This window comes from Lissotriton helveticus, chromosome 9 (assembly GCF_964261635.1).
Source record: "Lissotriton helveticus chromosome 9, aLisHel1.1, whole genome shotgun sequence".
Classification (NCBI taxonomy): domain Eukaryota; kingdom Metazoa; phylum Chordata; class Amphibia; order Caudata; family Salamandridae; genus Lissotriton; species Lissotriton helveticus.
Window position 1 is genome coordinate 152,583,383 of NC_136070.1, and position 12,759 is coordinate 152,596,141.

General features: G+C 46.6%; 1 protein-coding gene across 4 annotated transcripts in view; it reads right to left on the reverse strand.

The window, feature by feature from the left end:
- The window catches only part of MIS18BP1 (MIS18 binding protein 1), a 538,190-nt gene that overhangs the window by 480,876 nt on the left and 44,555 nt on the right, over positions 1–12,759 (reverse strand). For 2 of the 4 annotated variants that reach the window (XM_078659687.1, XM_078659685.1), the window contains exon 4: positions 1,684–2,198. In XM_078659687.1, the coding sequence (XP_078515813.1) occupies positions 1,684–2,198 (515 nt within the window). Of the gene's footprint in view, positions 1–1,683; positions 2,202–12,759 lie in introns of all 4 variants that reach the window. The other 2 variants (XM_078659686.1, XM_078659684.1) reach the window with 1 other exon arrangement.

Sequence of the window (12,759 nt, forward strand, 5' to 3'; positions counted from 1 at the left end):
CCCTCGGTACGCCCTCTTCATTCTCCGAGTCGGATTCAGGTAAGGGCTGCTCTTCCTGTTCCCCTTTGGTCCCTTGTGCATCGAATTCTTCATGCTCGGATCCTTCACCGAAGAAGTTCGGCAAGTATTCGATGTTTTGGCTCTGCATTTCACAACGTTGAGCCCAATGATCGCGGAGCGTCTTCTTGCATCGACACTATCTGCACGTGTCGCAATCTTCTTCTTTGTGCTGCGGACACAAGCACAAGTTGTACAGATACTTTGCATGGCACCGAGGGCAGAATTTGAATTGAGTCCGATTCATCGACTGCGGGGTGGACTGACGCGGTTAGGCCCCACGGCCTTCCGATCGAAATTAAGTTTTCCTTTGACCGATACAATACGCGGAGAAATGGGATACGCGTACGACCAATACACGGAGAAGTGGGATACGCGTACAAAGCAAAACCGACATGGGTATAGAGAATTGCGCACCTAGGGGATCCCAAAGAACAGCTTCGAACCGGAGCACAACAATTCACGTCCGAACCCAATGGCGGAAAAAAACAATCTAGCAATAGAGTCGATACCCTTACGCACTATCACCGAAAGGAGGAGTCACCTTACCTCGTGATTGGAAACAATTTTTTCAAAGAAAAACAACTTGTAAACATCCGGAGCCAACACTAGATGGCAGGAGTATGCAAAGCATGTGATCTACAGCACATATGCCTCAAACAAAGATATTCTAATGGCTACACAGCAGAACCAGGAAAACCGCAGCCAAAACCCTCATCACCAGAAGACTGGACAGTGCGGGAATCACCAACCAACTCACAGAGGCATCAGATCACCCAGAATGCAGGCAGCCATACTAGTTGTCAACCTCCCATACTGGTCTCATGTCAAACCACACCTAAAGGAACTATACTGGCTCCGTATATCCAAGCGCCTAAAGTTTAAGCTTCTTACCCACACATACAAAGAGCACTACACAACACACCTGAGCAGCAGTGTGCAGTTCCACCAACCAACAAGGCAGCCAGACTCCCACTAGCATATGTGCCACATGTAGGCAAAATTCGATCAGTAAGTCATGCCTTCTCATACATCGCTCTTAATGCATGGAACGACCTCCCACACCACATTAGAATCTCCTCACCACTTCCTGAATATCGCAATAAGTTGAAGACCTGGCTCCTGAAGCTTGCTCCACACATCTGCTAAGTGAAAGGATATCCTCATGGGTGATAAGGCGCAACAATAATCCACATAACATAACACAGTGTGTTACCTGTAAAAAGGAAGATTCCTTGCCAAACTAGTGCTGGAATTGAACTGCCTTTTCTGAAGGAATAGAGGTCAGAGGCCGGCTACTTGTACTAGTAGGAGTACACAACTGAATTAAATTCTTTAAGGTCAGTAGGACCTGCTCTCTTGGTATTCCTGCTTTACTCATAGGTATCAAATCACTTAAAGTAAATACTAAGATATATTCATGTTTTCTAACACAGATGTTAACTAAATTCAGTTCAACAATTCCAAATGAGCCAGGATCTCTAAAAATACACAATCATGTACATTGGCACAATTAATATATTTTTAAAACATAGGGTTCTTTCTGGCTCACATTACCTTCATATTTCCGTTCTAGTACAGAAGGAAAAGATTACAGTAAGCCACTAGTGAAATTCACAAGCTTACCTGTTTCTTGGAACTGGAAACAACTTTGTCTGTGTGCGCTACGTTAGATGAGTTATTACTACCCACACTTGTTTTCTGTTTTCTTGGTATATAAACTCTGGGAGATTTAAACAAATCAGCACTGCCATTGTCGTCAGCAGAAGAAATCTTTTTTTCCTTATTTGGAAACAATATCTGTCCGCAAATGCCAGATTGTTGACTACTTTTGATAGGCATTTCTGCAAAGGTGCTGCTGCTAGTAGTTTTTCTGGAGGCGATTTCAATTTCTTTTTTGCTTGTGGTTACTGTCTTATGACTTGAGGGATGGGAGTTGGTGTGCATTGTAATATCCTGAGACCGTTCATCATCACCATCATTTTCATGTTCTAAAAAAACCGTGTCTGGACTACAGTCAGTGCTGCTCACCACACACTCTCCGGTGCCATCCACAGGAGTGGAAAACGGTAGGCTCGATGAGGCCTGGATAGTCTTAGAAGGTGTGAACGTGTTTTCTGTTTTATTTGAAGATGTAGCATCTACTGAAAAAAATTGAAAGTGCATCAGCAAAATATTTAAAATGCTAAAACATTGTGATGTTTATCTAGTACTTACTGCTTCTTACAACAACAAAAAATATACATTAACTTCACATTGTTCTGAATATTCAACAATTCACAACTGAAATTCCACGCAAAGAATTATGCAACAGCAGTTTGATACTACTGGCAACATAATCTTGGTATTTGTAGCACTTACATTTCAGACGCGTGACCTATTTCTGGATGAAAAATCTGTGGATCCCAGTACATCTTGGAATTGGTATCTAACATCATTAGCATTGTCTAAGTATCTAGCGGCATTTCTTGCTTACTGCTTGATACCGGTCAGATCAGCTTTTCGTTAAATGCAGTCCTGGTACTTAAACTGCAACTTCTTCCATTTGACAAGTGATTGACGGAAAGTTCCAGGAGGCAAAAGTGACCATACAAACAGTTAAAAGTTCTATGCTGTAAGTGTGGAGCAACATGGGCCCTCCAAGACCACACAATATAAGCCGCAGCTGTTCAGTTGTTAACCTTTCACTGACATTTTCGCACAACACCACCAATTTCCGGATTCCATCCACAGTATCCTATGTGATCAGGAGTCAGAGAAAAGGGAAAAGATCCACAACACGCCAAAAGCAAAAAGGTGACACTGGAGTCTATAATATTACGTAAAACACAGACTTATTTAGATGCAGTTTGTGTTCTGCATCATTGTGCCGCATGGGTATGCTCAAGAAGTCGTGCATTAAGAACGTTGGGATGGGGTGGGCCAAATAAATTCTACCTCCAATATCATATGGAGTAGTTTTGGCAGCTATGTGTTCACAGGGAGGCTCTACAAGACTAGAAGGAGGCACCAACAAAGATCATCATAATCACCGCTGCAAGTAATGACTTGTAATATCCCATTTTAACAGAACAGAAAAAGCTAACCTTACAGTGAATTGACTAAACGCCAGACTATAGTATTCCAACAATGCTGCAAGCTGGTCACATGATGAGACTTGCATGCCTACATATTGTCTTATGGCTGGATGCTCATTCTGAAGGGGCAAGCTATTGTGCACAGGCTCCACTAAATCTCTAGTCAGATAATCAACTTTAAACACAGGTATAAAGCAATGGAACAGAGAGATGTGAGGCAGGAATATCCACATATTAATCTATAAATATGAACATAGTTCTAGAAATAAGAATCCCAAAAGGATATGGAGTCAAGTGTCCGGAGTCAATGGAACAGGGAGTCATCATGCCAACATGGTCTGGCGACAAGAAAGCATGGTACAGTGAGACATAGTGACACAGTGACAGTGGGTTGAGAAAAATATCAGTCACAAGGATATGAAATCAAGAGAGCAGAAAAAAAAAAAAAAAAAAAAAAGAAGATCAGTGACATATGCCGACAGGTCCAAATCAAGGACAAAGAGGCAAATATAAAAATTTCAAAAAAACATGCAGTAAAAGAGTTTGGGTCTGGAACCTAATACACTACCATGCACAGAACAAAAAAGGGTAAAAGGTATGTCACTGACAGAGACCAGCAGGCAACTACATACAAGAGTCTTTAACCCCTTAACTGCGGCGGCTATTCCGCCGCAGTGCTAAGGGGGCGGGGCGGAAGAGCGGCGGGCGCATGCTGGTGACGGAACCGCTCCGTCACCAGCGTCGGTTGAGCTGTGCTTATGACGGAGCGGTTCCGTCATGGCCCGCCCCGCTCAATAGAACGCTCAGCGCAGGCGCGGAATCCGCGCCGCGCAGGCGTGCCTACCAGGCCATGACGGAACCGCTCCGTCATCAGCACAGCGCGACCGCGGCTGATGACGGAGCGGTTCCGTCATCAGCAGGGGAGGGGTTAACCAGCCACAAAAGTATACAAGCCATAATGTTCAATACATTTATTAAAAATAGCCTACGATCATTTTTATAAAAATTAAAAAAACACAAGTTGAACATTTCCTTTCGCAGTGCTACTATTTTATTCGTTTGTAAACATCCTTGGTAATATCATTCAGCGTAGGACTGTGAAAGTACAATGCAGCATACAATATTAGTATTTGATTGGATCTCTCAATCGCATTACCAATGAAATGAAATGAACTGAAAAGGGGTTTTATAGAGCGCGATAGCTGCCCTGAGGCGTCCAAGCGCTAAAGAAAAATGGTGCTACCTGATGAGACCAGTTGGCAGAAAGAAGTTAGTTGTGTTTATTGAAAAGGAGAGTTTTTAACTGTTTACGAAATGAGGACAAATTGGGGTTGGATCTCAGATAGAGAGGGAGTGAATTCCACATCTTGGCCGCATTATAAGAAAATGACCGGCCTCCTGATCTTGATCTCCTGATTTTAGGGACTATGGCCAAAAAGGCATGGGCAGAGCGCAGTTGTTTGTTAGGCTGATATGGAGTGATTAGGGAATGATTCATCACCGGGCCTGTTTTCCAATAGGCCTGATGGGAGATGCACAGGGATTTAAAATTGATTCTCTCCCTAACAGGGAGCCAATGAAGGCTCCTCAGCCCGGGCTTGGCTGAGAGCATGCGAGGGAGCTGAAGCAACAGTTGCGCGGCACAGTTCTGGATCAGCTGAAGTTTCCGCAAGGTGTATTCAGGGGCTCCTAAATAGAGAGCATTGCCAAAGTCCAGGCGGAACTGAATCAAGCCTTGAACCACAGTTTGTTTGGCTTCAAAGGGTAGGAGGGGGAGAATCTTCTTAAGGAGCCTGAGAATACCAAAGCAGATGGCTGATAGCCTGGTAGCCTGGCTGTCGAAGGTCAAAGTCTTGTCCAGCCAGACACCAAGGCTTTTTATAGTATTTTGGGGTATTGGAGTCGGACCCAGACAGGGGGGCCATATAGAGTTACTGTAAACGAGGTAGAGCAGCCAAGGAGCATAAGCTCTGTTTTGTCTCCGTTGAGCTTGAGACATGATGCAGTCATCCAGCTTTTTACTTCCTCCAAGCAGCTGGTGCTGATTGGCTGTCCCTCTGCACAAGGGAGACCACTAGCTGACTGTCGTCCGCATAAGTAATGATCTTAATACCATATGGACGGATGATCTCAGCCAGTGGTCTCATATATACGTTAAACAATGTAGGGCTCAAAGATGAGTCCTGCGGTACCCCACAACCCAATGGTTTACTGGAGGAGATAATATCCTCTTCAAAGACTTGAAATGATTTGTCACTCAGAAAAGATTTGAGCCAGGTTATCGCTCTCCCTGATACTCCTAGACTAAGAAGTCGGTGCAGTAAAATTCTGTGGTTGACTGCCACCGACCCCCCCTCATCCCCCCCCCCCCCCCCAATCAAGAATCTCTCTGGTTTCCTGTTACCGCAAGCAGGGCCGTCTCTGTCCCATGCTTGGGGCGAAAACCCGTCTGGGTGACATCGAGCAGATGGTTACTCTCGAGGAACAACGTTAGATGCCCATTAACATGCTTCTCGAGGATTTTGCTCGCCCAGGGAAGCAGAGAGATAGGGCGATAATTATTGGAGTGGTTAGCGTCCAAATTTGTTTTTTTTAGGAGTGCTCGTACCATGGCTTGTTTCCACATAGGCGGAACAATACCTGAGGATATAGATGCATTGAGTAGGTCAAGCATGGTAGGGAGGATAGTATGAGCAACGGTAAATAAAGTGCAAGGGGGGGCTGGGTCACGGGGGAACCTGATTTTACTTGCAGTATTATGGATCCAAGTGATTCTGGATCCAACAGAGGGAACTGATCCAGAATATTTGAAGAGTGGCACTCAGTTTCTTGGGGGGACAGGGATAAAGCATCGGCGTGGGGGTCCTTAATTGCATCTGGAAAAGATAAATAAATTTGATGGATTTTTTGAAAAAAGAATTCCGCCAAATCGTTACAATGGGATTGTATGTTATGGTTGAGTGGAGGGGTTTGGGGAAGCTTGATAAGACTTTTCACAATTCGGTATATTTCTTTAGGTTTAGAACTGGCCGCAGTGATTTTTCCTGTGTAGTATGCAGATTACGCCGTTTTTATCTCGTGTTTATAGGATCTTATCGCTTCTCTAGAAGACATTTTATCTGAAGCAGCATAGTCTAATCGCCAATTCCTTTCCAGTTTTATACACTGTAGTTTTTTCTCCCTAAGCCCTACCGAGTACCAGGGAGCAGTTTTCCGAAGCTGTTTTGGAGTAGTTTTGCAGAGAGGAAGTATGGAGTCAAGAGAGTTTGAAATCCAGTTATTGTAATTATTGTTAGCTGATCGTGGCTCATGGTTAATTGGAGGTCTGGAAGCCTCTAGAGCTCTGGTCCACTGTTCTAAAGGAAGTTTGGACCAGTTTCGTAATTTTCTTGGGATAGGCGTTAAGGAGGGGGATTTGTGTATATCCCAAGTGAAGGGGATCAGTGTATGATCAGTCCAGGGGAGACAGATAGGAGACCCTACCATAAGATCGATACAATTACTGAACACAGGGTCAAGATGGTGACCTTTAATGTGGGTGGGGGAGAGGACAAGTTGCTCCAATTGTAGTGCAGAGAGACTGGCCATCAGCTCTGAGGCAGTGCGGTCCGCGATATTGTCGAAGTGGATATTAAAATCGCCCAACAACGTAAAATTGGAGGGGGTGGTGGCTAGATCGGCAGCGATAGAGGGTAGGGCAGTGTGAAATTGTTTTGGGGGTCCGGGAGGGCGGTATATGAGTATTCCAGATGTTAGCTGTTATTCGGAGAAAATTCGATCGAAAAAGACAAACTTTCGCAGTCTGGAATAGGGTCAGTAGCGCAACGGCACGTATAATGATCTTTATAAATAATTGCCAAGCCACCTCCTTTCCCATGGGAACGATCTTTCCGTACGATCTGATAGCCCTGGGGAAGTGCTTGTACTAAGTCGGGTTCGGAGTCCAGGGTAAGCCAAGTTTCCGTCAGGAAAATAGCGTCTGGCGCAAGTTCATCTAGCAGCAGGGCAATTTCGGTGCGGTGTTTAGGCAGGGACGTACAGTTCAAGAGACCCGACCACTACACTCATATGATATATAAATTTCCAGAAGTAACAGATGCAGAGTTACAAGAATAACAGTAGCAATCAAAGGTGTCAATCTCAAGAGTCAATGCAGTTCCAAACACTCTCTCAGGGGAGCAGTAGATTATCAAATAAGGACTTCCAAGTCCTCCTCAAACCTTAAGTAAATAAACATTTCTCCAGTACAGGACTATGGAGTGTGAGAAATTCCAGCCACATAATTATCCCTGTAAATAAATGCAGCAGCCTTACCCCAGATGTCTGTGCGTGTTGTGGCGTTATTTTATTTGTTGTGGCTGACCTCCATAGTTGACCCTTTTCGTCCTCGCTGAGATGTCTTGTGTACAGTGCTTCCCAGGAGTTTGTTGTTTTCGCATTCAGTGTTGATGTTTTGGGGATCAGGAGTTTGTAGATCTGCGCTGTCTGGTGTCCAATCTTGTTGAGGTTGTTCATGTATTGTATGAGGGTGGGCAGTTCGTTGTTTAGGTTCGCCTTGGTTATGGCTGCTTTGATTTTGAGGAACGTGTAGAGTTCTATGTCCGGTAGGATGTGCGTCTGTTTGAGGTTCTGGAAAGTCAGTGGTATATGTTTTTTTTCCAGCTGCGCTGGGGTGGTGATACCCTTCTTGATCCAGGCTTCGTTACACATCGTCCTCCCTTTGTATTGTAGTCTTGTGTTAAAACCAGATTGATTCCCAATTGGTTCCTCTTATCTGTTGTCCCATTTGCTTGTCTACTCTTAGCTGGGCTATTTTGGTGTGTTTGATGATGGGGTCATGCATGGCGGGGTGTTTGTTCGCTGTGAGTATTGCTATTGGGTTTAGCCCCCCCAGGATGTTCCTTTCGAGTTTTAGCCACTCGGGTTCGTAGTCTTGCTTGTTGGTAATCCAGAAGATTCCTTGTTTAACTAGGCAGGCAATTTGGAAGTTTTTAAAGTTCATAATATTCAGTCCTCCGAGACTTTTGTTGAGTCTCAGTTTCTGTAGACTGATTCTCGGTTTCTTGTCTTTCCATATGAACCTGTTTATCAGTTTGTCAAGTTTCTTGTGGAAATCTTCTGTCATTGTTAGAGGCAGCATGTTAAGCGTGTAATTGATAGCTGGTGTCACCATCATCTTTATCGTCTCCACTCTACCCCACCAGCTGATGTATTTGGGGGACCATAGTTCTAGTCTATCCTTTATCTTCCATAGGGTGGCTTCTTCGTTATGCTCCAGGGTTGCTTTGAGGTTTCTACCGAAGAGGAGGCCTAGGTACTTAAGGGGTTTGGTTTGCCAGGATAGGCCTGAGTTTCCTAGTACCGCTTTTGTTGTGTGCACGTTCATGGGTTTGCACTCTGATTTATCCCTATTTAATTTGTAGCCTGAGGCTCTTGCATACTCTTCTATGGAGTTCATCAGTGCCGCGATGGATGTGGTTGGTTCTTTCGTCGTGATTAGCACATCGTCTGCGTAAGTCACTCACATGAAGCACAATTTTCAGTATTTTCTGCTGTTAAAAATAAATACAGACAAGAAACACATTGTTTTCTGTCTGTATTTATACATAATGCAGATAAATGGCACAGAATTAAAAACCGATTTGCGTGCATAAACTTGCAGTCCTGTGTGTAAAGTTAATCCAAAGCAATGTATCTGCCTAAATTAAATAAAAGCTATAAATGTACCGTAAAGCTGTAATATAAGTTTAAAGATACATAGGTGCAGCTCAAAAACGTTGTTTTTACACTGCCTTGTGTAGCAGGGTGAATAAATCCTAGTGGATTATCATTTTTCCAGGGGGGTGTGGGGTGGAAGTTTGGGGGTGGGTGAAGGGGCCAAAAGTTCTGCTGTTGCGTGAAAACTTAGCGTGTGTCCTACAGTTAAGAAAGGAAACCAGGAGGAGCTAACGAAGTGAAAAGCAGCCTTGTTATAAAGATCCTAATCTAGACATCTACAGCAACTGGCTGACAACCGCAGAGATCAGAAAGTTTCTCAACGTGGTCTTTTCCTTCCAAGTTTGAATCTGTTCATGTGATGCGTCCCTGCTGGCACTTTGTATGATCTTTGACACGCATAGTGCTCAGAAGAGAATACCTTAGTAAATGGACATATCCCCTTGCTTTACGTTGTCACACAGTATTCCATTTTTCGAAGAAACACATTTTCAAAGTCAAGGAATAAACCAGAGCACTTCACATGTGCACCAGTTGTTTTACAGATGGACACATTCATTTTCTTAGGCACGGGGAGATTAAGTAACTTGCCCAGAAACACAGGATGTTGAACGTCCCTGCTGATCCGCGCCACCAAGAAAACTGCATTCAAGGAACGACTGGACAACAACGCACACAACAGCAAGGAACTCTTCAACATCGTGAAAGAGCTCTCCAACCCCAACGCCGGAAACAACGACATCACCCCTTCGCAAGACCTCTGCAACTCCCTCGCCTCCTACTTCCACAACAAGATCGCGGACATACACAACAGCTTCAGCACTCAACCAACGCACGCCACGACCGAACCACCGCCCCCCACCACCACCCTCCGCGCCTGGACCCCGATCAGCACCGAAGACACCATCCGCACGATGAACTCCATCCACTCCGGATCTCCGACAGACCCCTGCCCTCACCACGTCTTCAACAAGGCCGACGCTGTCATCGCACCCCACCTGCGGGACATCATCAACACCTCCTTCGACATCGCCACCTTCCCGGAGAGCTGGAAGCACGCCGAACTCAGCGCTCTACTCAAGAAACCATCAGCAGACCCTACCGACCTCAAGAATTACCGCCCCATCTCGCTCCTCCCGTTTCCGGCCAAAGTCATCGAGAAGACCGTCAACAAGCAGCTGGCCGCCTTCCTCGAGACGAACGGCTCCCTCGACCTCTCGCAGTCTGGCTTCCGGGCCAACCACAGCACCGAGACCGCCTTGATCGCAGCCACAGACGACATCCGAGCCCTGCTCGACAACGGAGAAACAGCGGCCCTCATCCTCCTGGACCTCTCCGCGGCCTTCGACACTGTCTGCCACCGCACCCTAGTACAGCGCCTCAGCAACGTCGGAATCCAGGAGAAGGCACTAGAGTGGATCACCTCCTTCCTCACCGGAAGGACACAGAGAGTCCGCCTCCCCCCGTTCAGATCGGAGGCCACCGAAGTCATCTGCGGCGTTCCTCAAGGCTCCTCGCTCAGCCCAACTCTCTTCAACGTCTACATGAGCCCCCTCGCAGCCATCGCACGCCAGCACAACCTGAACATCATCTCCTACGCCGACGACACCCAGCTGATCCTCTCCCTCACTAACGACCCCGCCACCGCCAGAGCCAACCTGCACGAAGGGATGACAGAAGTAGCCAAATGGATGTCGAACAGCCGCCTGAAACTGAACTCAGACAAGACGGAAGTCCTCATCCTGGGATCCTCACCCTCCGCCTGGGACGACTCCTGGTGGCCCCCGCCCTGGGCAGCGCACCCAAACCAACTGACCACGCACGCAACCTGGGCTTCATCCTGGACTCCTCCCTCTCCATGACCAGACAAGTCAACGCCGTCTCCTCGTCGTGCTTCCACATCCTGTGAATGCTACGCAAGATCTTCCGATGGATACCCACCGATACCAGGAAGACGGCCACCCAGGCCCTCGTCACCAGCCGTCTGGACTACGGCAACTCCCTCTACGCCGGAACCACCGCCAAACTCCAGAAGAGACTACAGCGGATCCAGATCACCTCAGCACGACTCATCCTGGACATCCCCCGCCGCAGCCACATCTCCGGACACCTGAGAGACCTGCACTGGCTCCCGGTCAACAAGAGAATCACCTTCCGGCTCCTCACCCACGCACACAAAGCCTTACACAACCAAGGACCAGGATACCTCAACAGCCGCCTCAACTTCTACGCTCCCACGCGCCAGCTTCGATCGACCAGCCACGCCCTCGCCGCCGTCCCCCGCATCCGAAGAGCCACCACAGGAGGAAGGTCCTTCTCCTACCTGGCCGCCAAGACTTGGAACTCCCTTCCGACCCACCTCCGCCTGACCCAGGACCACCTCGCCTTCAGGAAGCAGCTCAAGACCTGGCTATTCGAGCAGTAGCGAACCCCCCCCCCCCCCCCCCCCCAGCGCCTTGAGACCCTCCGGGTGAGTAGTGCGCTATACAAATGCTCTGATTGATTGATTGATTGCTGAGACTCGCACCCGGTTCCCCATGAAAAAAATACAAATGTCTGCTGCGCTTCATGCGATTTTATTGCTTAGGCATTGTGAAATTTCCTAGCAATATCACCCTTAGAAAAAATTCTCAGCTGAGGCTTTGATTGTCACAGGCTGTCCATGTAGGCCCCTGCAGGGGGCTTAATTAAAGCCGTTTTCTGTCCAAACGCACATTCACTTTACAAAATGTTTGTGTGCAGGCTGACAAATGCAGAGATCAGAAAGTTTCCTAACACGGTCTTTTCCTTCCCAGTTTTAATCTGTTCATGTGATGCGTCCCTGCTGGCAGTTTGTGTGATCTTTGGCACGCATAGTGCTGAGAAGAGAACACCTTAGTAAATGGAAATATCCCCTTGCTTTACGTTGTCACGCAGCATTCCATTTTTCGAATAAACACATTGTCAAAGTCAAAGAATAAACGAGAGCACTTTACATGTGCACCAGTTGCATTACAGATGGACACATTCATTTTGTTAGGCACGGGGCGGGGAGATTAAGTAACTTGCCCGGAAACCCAAGATGTTAAGCATCCCTGCCTAGATTCGAACCCGGTTCCCCATGAAAAAAAAAAAAAATGTCTGCTGCGCTTCATACAATTTTATTATTTATGCACTGTGAAATGCTTTAGCAATAGCACCCTGAGAAACACTTCTCAGCTGAGGCTTTGTCACAGGCTGTCCATGTAGGCCTCTGCACGGGGCTTAATTGAAGCAGGTGTCTGCCGGAACGCAAATTCACGTAACAAAATGCTTGTGTGCAGGATGACAACCGCAGATATCAGAAAGGTTCTGAACATGTTCTTTTCCTTCCAAGTTTGAATCTGTTCATATGATGCGTCCCTGCTGGCACTTTGTGTGATCTTTGGCGTGCTTAGAACAGAATACCTAGGTAAATAGGCATATCCCCTTGCTTTACCTTGTCACGCAGTATGCCATTTATCAAATTACCACATTTTCAAAGTCAAGAAATAAACCAGAGCACTTTACATGTGCACCAGTTGCATTACAGATGGACACATTAATTTTGTTAGACACGGGGAGATTAAGTAACTTGCGCAGAAACACAAGATGTTAAGTACGCTGCTGAAACATGCGGCGGTCTCCAGTCTTGCCTGGAGACCCCTCCACAACATAAGGCCCCAGGGTGCAGAGTCTGGCTTCCAGTTCCAGTGACATAATAGAAGATGCTGGGGCCTGTGTTATGCCCAGTCCAGTTCCAGTTTTAATTAAACGCTGCTCTTTCCCACACGCCGATGCCAGTGGAGTCCCGGGCCTTGGCCCGTTTTCTATTTCTGCGTGGACAGCCACTGTTGACATGGGAGTGTTTGATGCTGTTGTCATGGCAGCGGCAGAGGACGACCCTACGCTG